Below are 13,302 nucleotides of genomic sequence, written 5' to 3'. Positions count from 1 at the left end.
TTCTTTCCATATTGCCTGAAGTGCCTAGTCATGTCCAGATCATAAGGGGGCTAAGATTTATCATCACAGTAAAACAAACAGCAGTGGTAGGTGATTTGACTGTGGCTAAACTAGTAAATAAAAGCAGACAGGAACTGTAGTGTTGCTTTTGCCAGCTAGAATAAAGTAGCTTCTGTCCAACAACTAAATCCTTCTGCTCCTCAGAGCAAGTTGGCTATGTCCAAAACAGGAAGGGCCCTAAGCTTGTAATGATCCCTAAACTATGTCCAGGCATCATTTGGGAAAGCAATAATTAGCCTGGGCCAAGTTCATGCCAGGAAGCATGCTAGAAACTCACAGGGCAGTTACTGTGTGCCATTATCTCAGTGCAAGCTCTGACTACATTTATTTGCTGGTACACGTGTTGGCTTTTTGTTGCCAACAGGGCAGCCTGAAGAAAGTGCATGTTTAGGAGTCAGAACTGGAACCATTGGGATGCTGTAATGAGGCTTTTCTTGGTGCAGGCAGTAATGAGTGTATGCCTGGCACTTGAGGATGCTCTGTGATCATAAACCACCAAGGGCATTTCGCAGCAAGCGTGGAGCTGGCTCCTGTGGTTCCTCTTAGCTGGCACTCTTTTGGATGATGGCACAGCTCAGGAGCTCACCCAGGACTGGATGGGTGCAGCCTGCCTCTTTTGGACTGTAACAGAGTTCAGCCACGTGGGTGTGAGCTTTGGTGGCTTGGAAAAGGTCTTGACTTGGGTTTTTGCTAGTATAGGCTGTTTTCTGAGGTCTGCTCTCTGAACCACGATTTTCTGTAGTAACTACTGCTTATTGGCACAAGACACAAATGGGTTGGAGTGGCTTGGATGGAAGACTTCCAAACTTTCTTCTTCCTTTATTGCTTTTTGTCTGTGATAGTATCTGAGGCGTACTTCAAGGCTTCATTAAACACAAAACATGGTGTCATGCTCTCAAAACCAACTTATAGTATTATCTAGACCCATTTGCAACAGACATCTCATTTTTCATCTATGTGATGTGTTATCTACCAGCATAGGCTGTTGTTGTGTATAACACTCTTGTCCTGGAAGCTTGTTCCTGAGTCATCCATCTTACTTTTATTGTCCATGAATGACAGAGCCATGGCCCCTACTGTCCTGTAATATGAAAAAAAGCAAATGCATTTTCAGGAGGCTCCTGAGGGCTAACCCTCTCTTCCTCCCTCAGGGGCTGTTACTGCAAAGTCTGACCTCACTGGAGTTGTTTTTATTTGTTCAGTGGTGCTGCCAAGAGACAAGGGCAGTGCCATACAATGTGGGATGCTGAAATGGGAAGGAGAAGCATGTGGTCCAGAACTGCTGGCCAAGACCTCAGAAGAATTAGTCTTCAATTCTTCATTTCAGAGACATCCTATTTAGGCTGCAGGTAGCTCACTTCTGGTTTTCAGGACCTCACTTTATATCCTGATCTGTGAAAGAACAGTGTTGGGATGCCCTGATATGCAGAGGTGCAGAGAGAGTGAATTCTGAAGGGTTGTGAGGTATTTGGGGTCTGTTGGCAAACACAGCAGTTTGTTGGCAATAAGCATTGTTTTAGTTGCCCCTGGGAGGTGGTGGGAGATGTCACCCAGCCTGTTGTATCCCTTACTCTCATGGAGAAACATCCTTGGTCTGCCAGTCATTTTCCAGCTGTTGGCAGTACAGCACAGCACTACTGCTCAGAGAAGGGATGCAATCATGGTGCCATTCTGTGCTAGTAATGGATATTATGAAGGATGCCAAAAACCCTTAAACCCCACAGCCAAATGGACAACATGGCAAAGGACAGTCTCTTTTCAGCTCTTTGCTTATCACTTCTTCCTTGGAGGGGCCTCTTTCAAGGACCATTTCCAGAAGGTGATGTGGAGAAGACTGCATCAAACTTACCTCTGTATACAGTCCTCTGGCAGTATCTCACCAACCTTTGCTGCTTCAAACACCCCCATGTGCCTTTGTTCTGTGCCCCAAAGCATGTCATAAGCACTGTTTCAGGCTGTGACTTTGCAGAGCTCTAGCACAGCTCTCCTGTCATTTCAAGCACTTGAACTGAAAATCGGATGCAGAATAAATAATAATTGCAAAACACCACACATAGCAAAGGAAGACCAAGACCAAGTGGTTTATAGTATGGGTACAGTCCTGCCTACCCCAGCCCTCTCGTTCAGCAGGGTGGGTGGGTGTGCTGCCTCCTGTGCTCATGGCACCTCTGCTGTGGAATTCTGCCAGTCGTGGGAAGGTGAGCAGCCTCAAAACCCTTCCATGCCTTGGAGAGACCACAGGCAGGTGTGGTGGGTGAACCCTGGCTGGACACCAGGTGCCCACCAAAGCTGCTCTGTCCTCAGCTAGGCAGAGAAGAGAAATTATAATGAAAGACTCATGGGTCAAGATAAGGGCAGGGAGGGATCACTCACCAGTGACTGTCCTGGGCAAAACAGGGGACTCGATTTGGGGAAATTGATTGAATTTATTGCTAATCAGATCAGAGTAGGATAATGAGAAATAAAATTTAATTATAAAACATCTTCCCCCTCACCCCTTCCTTCTCCCGGGGCTCAACTTCTCTCCCCCTTTTCTCTACCTCCTTCCCCTCAGCAGCACAGGGGGGACGTTATGCCCACATTGACCCTGTAGTGTTGGTTCTCTGTCCTAGCTGTGTGGCACGTGAAAGGTTGCTGTGGCATTCCTCCTTATGGATCCAAATCCTGAGATGTCCTGAATCTGTGCTTTCTGTCTGAACTCATCATTCTTCCTTCAACACTGCCATACCCACTGTGACACCAGGGAGTAAAAGCTTAAAACATTGTGCAGTTATTGTAATTGTTACTCCCCTCTGTTATCAGAATAATTTCAGCACTTTTCCACCAGTCCCTCTCCTGGCGCAGATCAGTGATATAATTTCTGCTCCCCCTTCTATGTATTCAACCAAAGATCCCCCTTACCAAACCTCAGGTAATTTCTCACATGCCTCCAACTTACTAAATGGTACAAGATTCTTCACTGCTGTAAAATGGCATAACTTTAATGTTCTCTGAGTGCATTTAGGATTTGTGAGTCAGCCAACTGACCCAAAAGATCAAATTACTGGCCCAGGCTCACACTGTGAGTCAACAGCAGCTAAACCTGGAAGGAGCTCTCCTTGTGCTCAAAGAGCACGACACACTTGCTGCCTTTTGTCCCCCCACAAGCCTGAGTTCTCATGTCATCTGGCATGTGAGAGCCTGAGATGTATACCAGCATTTCTACCACAGCATTTCCCTGATCCTGTTTTCCCTTGCAGCACAGGAATTGTCTGTTTTTAATTGGACCAGCTCCAAGGGGCCAGTGGGCAGTAGCAGATCATCAGGGGGCTGAGCAGGAGTGAGGAGGAGGATCTGCAGTGAATCAGTTGTGTGGATCTACAGGTTTGTGTCACTTGTGTCTAGTCATGATTCTCTGGGGATATGAGATGCTAGTTAGAGGCCTTGCTGAGATCATCCATCTGCCATCTCTTTAAAGTGCTGTGGGAATAGCAAGTGTCACTCTGGCTGGGCTGAGCTCTGAGGGTTTTTTTGTCAATAGGAGGGGAATGATTCTGGTTATGATTTTAGAATATTGTCATGTCTGCCAGATAACACCAGCACTGCACTGGACTTCATGCACAAGGCAGAACAGTTGTGAGGACTGCTTATTTCTTTTTCTTTTAATCACATGTTGTGGCTTGCTTGCATTTAGCAGGTTTCTGTAATTCAGTGCCCAACCCCACTGTGCTCCACAAAGGGCTCCTGGTGCTTCCCCAGCAGGACCTTCCCTTCATCCTGACAACCAGTTGTTGGGCACTCTGAGCTCAGTGCTCAGCCCCTGAAATTACTTATGTTACAGAAGCTTCTGTGCTGTGAAGTCAGGCCCATTAGTGATAAAAACATAAATAGGAATCCAATTTGAAAAATGCGGAATTATGTCATCTGTTTTTCTGCTTGCAGCAGAAAAGCTGCCAATGCAGAGCCTTAGTGCCTTACTTAGGAGGAAGAGTTTGTTGTCTGTGGTGCTCCCTGGTGCGGCTGTTCCTACAGTCTGACCTCCAGCAGTGTCTGCAACATCACAAGTGGAGTTGCTTCATGCAGTAAGTATATCCGTGGCCTGGGGATATTTCACCCAGAGCAATTTTATCTTACCTCTGTTTAAAATAAAAAAATCAGCACATGAAACCTCTAGGCAGAAAAGCTGTGTTCTCTTTTTGTGGAAGAGGATTTGATCTCATGATCATCAGGAGAGGCAGCAGCCGGAGCAGGGCTCTGTGTCTGCAACAGCGCTGTCATTTAGCTCTGACAATGTCTCGCTGTGTCCTTCTCTACTGCAGTTCCTGTAGAGCCATCTCTGAGTTGTGGTGATAGGTTTGTTTTACCCATGGCAGAGTCAAGAGGAAGAAGTGACCTCTGTGAAGAGCAGATGTGAGTGAGGGAGGCAGGCTCAGCCCTGTGGTCCCTCCTCAGGCAGTCAAGACCCTGCGCTTTGGAAGCAGTCTGGCCCTGCTTCCAAATCCTGCTTGGCTACTGCTGGAATCTGCTCACTGCCCTGGTAACCAGCCCTTCTCAGGCTTTTCATAAGCTCTCTAGATGTGGTGTGACAGGTATGTCAGGCAGAATTTTAGACTGGAACATCATGTGCAGGTTGCTAGGGGTTTTCTGTAGGTTGAGAGTCAGTCTGTGCGGGTACCAGGCATAAAAAAGGAAAGGCACCCTTCAGACTGAGTTTTATACAGAACATCTGGGATTGGAGAGGCCAGACTATTTTGATGCAAGCATCCTTTCTTGTTCTGTTATCTCTGTGAGGCTTTTCTGTTCACAGACAGATGAAAATTAGAGTTGTGCCTGCAGTCTGGGCTCCTGTACCCATTCTGCTTTAGGATGCAGTGAGGAGGGAATTCAGATGAGGCAGCACTGCAGGGGAAATGGGCTCCTCCTGAGGAGCACAACTTGAGGCCAAGGGGCTGTCAAACATAGGTAGCAGGAGATGCTGCTGCATATGATGGCATTCTGTTGTGAGGAGCTGAAGATCAGTTAACACAAAGTTAAAACTGTGTGAAGTAGATGTAGGAACAGTCAGGCTGCCTGTCCCTGGGAGGAGGCACCAAACACTTGCAGGTCCTGCTGACTTGACTTTACCAAGGCCTGTAGTGAGAGGACAACTTTAAAACTATCGGTTTTAGGGGCTGAAAGAGAGTGTGTTTAGATGAGATCTAAGTACAATAAGGGTGATGAGACACTGGCACAGGTTGCCCAGAGAAGTTGTGGCTACCCCATCCCTTGAAGTGTTCAAGGGCAGTTTGGATGGGGCTCTGAGCGACCTGGTCTAGTGAAAAGTGTCCCTGCCCACAGCAGGGGTGGGACTAGGTGATCTTTAAGGCTCCTTCCAATCCAAACCATTTTGTGACTCTAGAGTTCTGTGACTCAGAGGTGTACCCAACCCTTCTGAAAACCAGGCATCAGGTATTCTCATGTTCAGTGTTTTTTCAGAAAATATTCAAATACGTCTAACAAGAAGCTGTGGTGGTATGTTCACGTGTGTGTGTGGTTCAGTGTCGAAGAAACCAATCACTTCTCCAAAATGGTTGCTATTTTTCGCTTTTGCTTGGCAGTTGTAAGAATTCTTACCACAACACTGGATACTTTCAGTACCTTCAATTCCTTCTTTGTGAGGCCTTGTTTTTTAGAGTTTGCTCCTGAATCTGTTATTCATGGTGACAGTTAACATGCTCACTAGCAAGTTTTTTCACACCCTCTTTGTTTCAGCTTGGTTGACTTGGGTTGTGAAGCTGTGCGGGATGTTTTGTGAAGAATGTCTCATAAAGGCATGATGTTGGCAGGTTGATTTCATTACATTTAAATTCTTGTCATGTGGCACATTTTATTGCTGAGTTATATGGCATGTAGGCATCACTTTACAGGCATGAAACAGAGTACTCGATAAAGAAGTTGTTGGATTTGGAGCTACAAACCTGTAACAATCAGTAATTAGTGTAAGAGAATGGATTTTCTTTCTTAGACTGTAATTTTTGTAGGGTTAGAACATAAAACTAGGGCCTATTGTTGAAAGTAACTCCATTAGTTTGAATAATGACATTAAAGGAAATAAATTAAGGAATAATGTCTTGCAGGATTTGTTAGGTCCAAACTGTTCAGCCTAATTTTCTCCCACTAAAGCTTCCTTTCTCCAGAAAGATTTTGCATTTATTTAATGGTTATTGTTTTTGATCAGTTTCAACCTCTTCCCTTTCTCTTGCTTTGCTAACTTACCTACTGTTACCTATACTGATTCTATACCTTTTTTTTTTTTAACTTAACCTCCCATTTTTCCCACTTTGCCATTGAAGCTTCCTGTTTCTCCTTCAGTTACTGCCTGTGGTCTTTTTCAAAAGCATAGCTTGACCATGATAGTAACCTTTAGGGTTAAAGCAGAAAGAGTCCAGAACAGAGGTCTAGAAGGTAGGAGGTGCATAATGTGAAGAAGAGCGCTGAAGATGACAAGGAGGCCCATTAGCAGTCTAGAGGATAAGGCAGCACTGCAGATTCTGGAGGGGGAGCAAGAAAATATCTGATACTGGTCAGAAATTTGGGGAAATTATTGAGGAGGGATGAATAGGAGAAATAGTATGGAATTGGGCAGAATTGTAGCTCTTTTACTAATTCATAGACTGAACAGAAAGACAATATTCTCTCCTCCTTGTCCTACCAAATACATGAAGAAGAAACAAAAAGAGTGTTATGGTTTCAGCCCTTCTTGCTTGAGGCATCTGTGTGCCCAAGTTAATGCAGAGATAGCTCAAGATCTCTCTGTAGAGAAGCAGATCCCTGCAATGCTGCAGTGAGATCCTTGTCTACAGGACCTGAAGGATAGGAGCTTCCATCATCCTGCTTCTGCTTTGGAGGAAAACAGTGAGAACTCCGTGATTGCTGTGTCAGTCCTTGGGTAAGATGCCATTACTAACCAAAACCTGTAGGTTCATGAAAAGAAAACAGCAGCACGATTCCAGCCAGATTTTAGTAATGAATGCTCATTTAATTACTTGCTGATTACATCTGATTATCTGACTTTCTATAATTTTACCAAGCATCAAAGCAATGCTCACCAACCATGTGCTTCTTTGTGTTATATTTTTCTGACTTTTCTGATTTCTGAAATGGCTTCATTTTTATCCCTCTGTAATCTTCCTGGAGTTCTCAAATGTGTTGAGTTGTTATATCCAGGGTGCTCAAAGATACCTGGCCAATTTTTTCCAAAACACCTCAGTATGTGTTAATCTGGTATTGCATATTTGAAAATGTGCATCATTAACATGTTTATTAGGATAAGAAAAATTTCACTGTTGTCAGAAACCCTGAAAATACCATTCTACTGCTTTGCAGGTGAAACCCCAAGCCCTAGTGAGCATTTTTGACTCTTTCACATCATTATTGGCAACTTCATTATGCCTGTCTTGTTCTGGACCACTGTGGTTTCATTCAGACATGATTATGTTTTGAAACTTGTCTTTTTTTGTCCTTATTTCAGCAAGTTTCATGTTCTGGTTTAGTTTAGAAAATCAGAGGAAAATTATAAATTTGCTTTATGTTAATTTTCTTTCTTTGCAGTCTACTCTGTAACCCTGGTTCCCTTGCCATCCATACAAGTGCCTATGTATGCCTTTATTAGTTATTTAGTTGAAAACATTTTAGGAAATGTTTCTGTATTATGATTATTGTTAATGAGCTGTGTACTAAACAAAAGTTGTCCATCTGTGGTCTTCTCGTCTGTTTTCAAATTATATTGAAAAAGAATATAATCAGAAAGCTTAAGGATAGATTGTAGAACCAGCTTGGCTTGGTTTAGGAAGAAGAAGTACTCTAGAGTGCTGAGCCCTTCCGAAATATCTCTCCACAAAAGCAGGTCTCTAGATGGGACCTGAACTCTTGAAAATCTATTCCTTCAGGCTTTCTTTCCATCTGTTGCTCTGCTGGAACAGTAGTCCAAGACTGACCTAATCTTGGGGCTGCAGCAGAGGAACTTTGCCTGCAGTTGAATGCTTTTCTTCCAAATGATTTCTAATAGGAGATTTATCCCATCTATTATGCATTATCTTATTTTGGAATATGTCAGAACCATTTAAAATACTGTGATGTTACTGTGATGTCCACAAGAAAAGGATTACTGTGTGAGCTAAAGTATCCCTGTGGCCAACACTTGTCATAGCTGCTTAATGCTTAGCAGTCAGGCTGTGCTGAGCTGACGGGCTTAGAATTTCTATTGGGCATCCCTTGCCCAAAGTGGATAAGAATGACCCCTTTTGTCCTGTCTGTTATTATCAGGCAGCTTTGGCAAGCGAGCACTGTTGAATGAAAAGAAAGCAGCAGATGACATTTTGTTTTCTACAGGAACTAGTGTATAGGTTCTTTGTTTTTCAGAAATTATTTTCAAGAAGATGTGGTAGTATAGCTGCTATTTTAGCTGTAGTTCTTCTGTTCAAACCTGAACGTAGATTTGTAGGAGTTGGGGTGTCCATTTATATTAGAAGCTCCTCCCATGTAAAATCCCATGGATACCTAAATATGTACTCCTATATAAAAAGGAGTATGTGTATTTTGATTAGGTCTTTTTTTAAAAAAAAATATTACTGTAACATCATTTTCCTGGAGCATAATTTTATTTTTATCAAAAAGAGATGGTCACATTTTCAGAACAATAAATTCTGTAAATTTTTATCAGTGTGCTGAGATTACACATACTCTGATAGCAACACTCACTCTTTTAACCCAGCAGTGATCATGGGTTAGAGGCTCCTCTGTAGAGAGCAGAATACTCTGTGATTTAAGCCACGTGCCACCAAGTGATAGATCTGGAGATCCAACATTTCATAATACAGCCATCACACATACAGTTCTGGAAATCTTCTTTCTTTGGAGTGTCTTAGTCATCCTCGTTGCTGTTTTCTACAGCTGACCAGAAAGCATATTTGCATGATTGCAGTGCCAGTGAGACCTGGAGGCTGCCAAATGAGTGACCTACTTTGTATTTGGTAAACAACAGCAAGAGAATTGTGCTCACAAAACAGGTTAGGTTTGAAAGCATCTTTGCATGCAGGGTTTTGTTGGCATTTTCTTGGGTGATTTGAGAGCCAGGTTGAGAGCCATTTGGGAGCCAGGACTCTCAGCTGGACTTTCAAGTGTGCCAGCAGCCTGACTAAGTGGAGTCATATACTCTTAATTTTTAATCATCCCATTTTGGTCCATGTCAGTTAGGAGGCGAGTCAGAGCAGGAGACAGCATTGTTATTCGAGTGATTCTCACAGTTCTTTCTGTATGGAAGATTTTTAAAATTCACTAGAGTGATGTTCCAAGGATTCACTTGTTTCAGCAATAAAGAAATAGCAATGACACGGGTCATCTTCCACCAGCTGGATGCTGGTAGTTTCAAAATGTCAGGTCCCAAGGTTGTGAGCGTGATGTATGAAGGCGGTGCTAATGAAGTGCAGGGCTTGAGTACAGTAATACTTTGGAAAACCAAATGTTACTTCATTTCTGTCTTCCCAAAAGCCTCTGCGTGCCTGCACAAGTTTACTGCACCCTGGTACATCATGGTCATCAAATTAAATGTCCTTGCAGGTTCTCTTCTGCAGGACTACCAACCTGTGGCTTCAAGATCAGCTCAGCTCCAGCTCAGTCCCTGCTTACGGGGAGGTGACAGGAATATGTAGAGAGGGGATGAGAGGGCAGGCAGATGCACACTCAAGCCAGCTGCAGCTGATTCTGAGACCAGAACTCAGACAGGCTCTGAGTTCTTACACATCCACTCTCATCCGCTGACCTCTGCTCAGCAGTGCACAGTCTGGACTGGCACAGCTAAATACAGAACCGTGGGAATCTTGTTTCCCACTTAGAGACTGACCTCAACAGAGTCCCTGTATGGATATGCTGGAATTACTTGGCAGTCCAACTGTGGCTTCCTTGGGAGGGTAGTGAGGGGAAACAACCTGAAGGTAGAAAAACAACTTCCTCATGTTCCTACCAGTAGCAGGTCAAGCCCCTGCCTGGAGTTTTGGCCCTGAGCCGTTACTGGCAGTGGAGTTTCCTGGCAAAACAGAAAGTGAGCCCATGTCAGTGGGCTGGTTTGGTGGTTGGACTAAACAGAGGTTTGTTACTAGGGTCTTTCAGTTCAATTATTTTTGGTTTATGTGCTGTTCTTTATGACAGTCTTTATGGTTCTCTTCCCTTTCTTTGGTATTTCCCACCACACTGGTAAACTTTGCTGCAAATACTTCAGCTTATTACTGGTAAACTCTTTCTTAACTTCACTGGGTTGAAGACCTGTTGCTTGGATGTGTACTGGCTCATGGTTATAAGTATCTGTGGTGTAACAGGTTCTTATGCATCAGGAGAGCTGTAGTAACCTTCTGGACAGGGGATCATGTCAAAGACTTTTGGCATTCTGTAGGTTAGCAAATCCACATTTATGTTGTCATTCATCTCTCAAAGAATACGAGGCTTGAACTATGCAAATAAAGGCTGCTTCTTCCCCAGTAGGTTGGATTTATTTGTGTCTACTAATTCTATTTTTAATCAGTTTGTCATCTCTGGAAGACTCAGTCTTACTGTCCTCTGCTTTTGTGGTTAAATATAATGGCTCTCATTTTTTACCTTTTACTTTAATACTAAGACTCATTTGAGTGATAGATTCCTTACCACAGCTAATAAAGCAAAGAATTCGAGTTTGTGTGAAAGCTCTCTGATTTGTACATATTATAACTTTAGATTTTGACAGGTTTTGGAAGAAGGGTCTTTTACAAATGCTTCAGTCTGAAGCAGTTCCTTGGAGCTGAGCTTTCAAAAGTAGCTCAAATTCAGAAGTCACTCTAGGCGTATCCGTAATGAATATGAATGCAAAATAAAAGAAATCCATGGAAGTTTCTCTGCAAAATTTTCTGCTTTAAAACAAAGGTTTATATCATAAATAGTTTAACAAACTAGTTGCTAACAACTGCAGATACCTTTACTATATCAAATAAGGTATATTTCCAAATAAAGCCATATTTAAGTGTTGTCACGTGCGAGACCCAGTGGAAACTTCACACACACCAATATGATGTTTTGGAAGCTTCCCCTTTATTGGAAATTACACTTACTTTTATACAATTCAATAATTACCACATATTTGACTACTTAACCTATTATTGGTCACACACACAAAATACGCACTGTTCACACGATTATTATTGGTTAGTCAACATATCTTATTTTCTAAATTCTTCTTCTTCTAAATCTAACCACAACACTTCTATTCACATGCCTCCTGGCAGGTTCAACTCAGACTCCCATCTGCAGGTGCTGTTTTTCTCGTTCCTGCAGATGTCCAGTCCTTGTCGTGTTCTCAAAACACTTAGTCCTTGAGACTCCTCAGATTCCCATCAGCTGTTTTACTCCTGCCTTAACCCAAAAGGTTTCTAATTCTCCTACATTTAAGTTCTCCATGGAGCTTGTTCTTGGGCCTCCAAAGTGCTGCATTTGCCATTGCTGAGACAAAGTGATGGTAGCAAGGTGGTATCATCCATGAGTTCTGTTTTGTTGATAATAAACTTGTGAAAATAATTGAAAATAACTGGACTCCACTCTTATGTGTGGAGCTGTAATTGGAAGAGGATTTTACAAGATTCTTTAGTGTAGTTGGAATGTATGTGCAATCTTTTACCTTGTTCTTAGTTTTTGATGACTGTGGCATGTTAAGTGCTGATAATTGGATTTGCTCTAGGCTGAAACCTGACCTGCTCTGTGCAAAGGAGAAGATCAGGTCTTCTGTTGTAAGAGGCCTCAAAGGCCTCCAACTTAGAAATAGTAAGGCCAGTACTGCTGAGAGTAAGGATCTGAGGATCTCTGAACTATGGCAATTACTTAGGAAGGACATGCTGTCCTAAGGAATGCTTCTTTTTCAGCTTAGTTTGAATTGGACTTTTGACCCAAAGGTTTTGTCCTGTTTTCTAAATTTTCTTTTTTACACCTTTGAGTAATAAGCAAAGTGGGGAATTAGGAACAGATCAGGGTTAGCTCATAACTCAAGCTGCCTTCTTTGAGAGTGGCCTTGTAGCTTCAGCCAGTGGAACCTGAGTCCTGGATGTGGAAGTGAGCAGCACGAGCTTTTCACTCTGCTCTTGGAAAGACATTCAACTTTCCTTGTTTAAGCCAGTGCAAATGAGGCCTCTAATCCAAACTAGGTTTTAGCTTCCTTCTCCAGACTATGGGAAGAGGAGATTTATTGTATCCAAGGCAGTATTAAAAGTAGGTGGTATTCATTGCCCTAAGAAGATGTGTGTCTCTTTCCACTGAGTAGAGAAGCAGCCTAAAAATTAACTTTGTCTCACTGACAGATTTTTAGAAGACTAAATTTAGAGGAAGTTAATCCTGTCCTTGATTCAAGAAAGCAGTGGGTGACATTTGTAAATTCTGCAAAAAGCAGCCTATCCACCAAGTCTCTGCCAGTTCCTGCTTGCTTCAACTTAAAGGTGATGTAGTCTCATAAGTACAGTTCCTCTGGGGATGAGGGGAGTATCAATACCTTTATGGAGGAAGTATGCAGCTATCATAAACAGCAGCAGGAACTGGTGAGGAAATGAAGCCAAAGAGATTTTTTAAATCCTGTCCAAAGGGATCAGTGCAATGGACCAACATGCACTTTGTTTTTCAAGCCATCCCTTTCTGTCCATCTAGGACAGTGCTGCTGAAACTGGCCGTCTTTCTTATTTTAAGCTTTCTGCATGGGAGGAGTATAACTGCTTAAAATAAATGGGTTTGAGTGGCAGTTTGCACAGTACAGCAGTGTTAGCCCTGCTCTTCTCATTCCCACTGGGCTTCTTGACAGTTCCTAGGAATACACAACATGTGTATACGTACAGTACACCCAGACCAACAGTCTCTCCAGCTCATTCCTGCCAGTCCCATTCCTACCAGTGACTAACAGATGTCTGTGCACCCTTCTATAGACCTTTCCATAGACCTTACCTTGCCTCCTGACATCTATTTTCAGCTTAGGAGACTTTCTAGACATAAATCTTCCTTGTTAAATGAAGAATTGCAGCTGGCTTTCTATTTCTCTTATATTTTAGAACTAAAAAAGCAAAAAAGGCACCTGCTCCTCCAACCAAGGAAGAGAAACCCAAATTAACCCTTTTTGAAGAGGAGGTGGATCCAGATGAAGGACTCTTTGGCCCAGAAGAAGATTTCTCATCAGTTGGTCCCAGAAAGAAGATGAAAGAGAGTAAATCTGTTCTGTATTTGTATATA

The 13,302-nt window shown here is 42.8% G+C and overlaps 1 protein-coding gene across 4 annotated transcripts in view; it reads left to right on the top strand.

Annotated features, from left to right (window-relative positions):
* The window catches only part of HS1BP3 (HCLS1 binding protein 3), a 55,729-nt gene that overhangs the window by 26,268 nt on the left and 16,159 nt on the right, over window positions 1-13,302 (top strand). For all 4 annotated transcript variants that reach the window (XM_050316432.1, XM_050316430.1, XM_050316434.1 and 1 more), the window contains exon 5: window positions 13,125-13,276. In XM_050316432.1, coding sequence (XP_050172389.1) covers window positions 13,125-13,276 — 152 coding nt within the window. The remainder of the gene's footprint in view (window positions 1-13,124; window positions 13,277-13,302) is intronic.

This window comes from Myiozetetes cayanensis, unplaced genomic scaffold (assembly GCF_022539395.1).
Source record: "Myiozetetes cayanensis isolate MyiCay16 unplaced genomic scaffold, myiCay2020 scf2-11, whole genome shotgun sequence".
NCBI lineage: Eukaryota > Metazoa > Chordata > Aves > Passeriformes > Tyrannidae > Myiozetetes > Myiozetetes cayanensis.
This window is presented reverse-complemented; position numbering and strand designations above follow the sequence as displayed.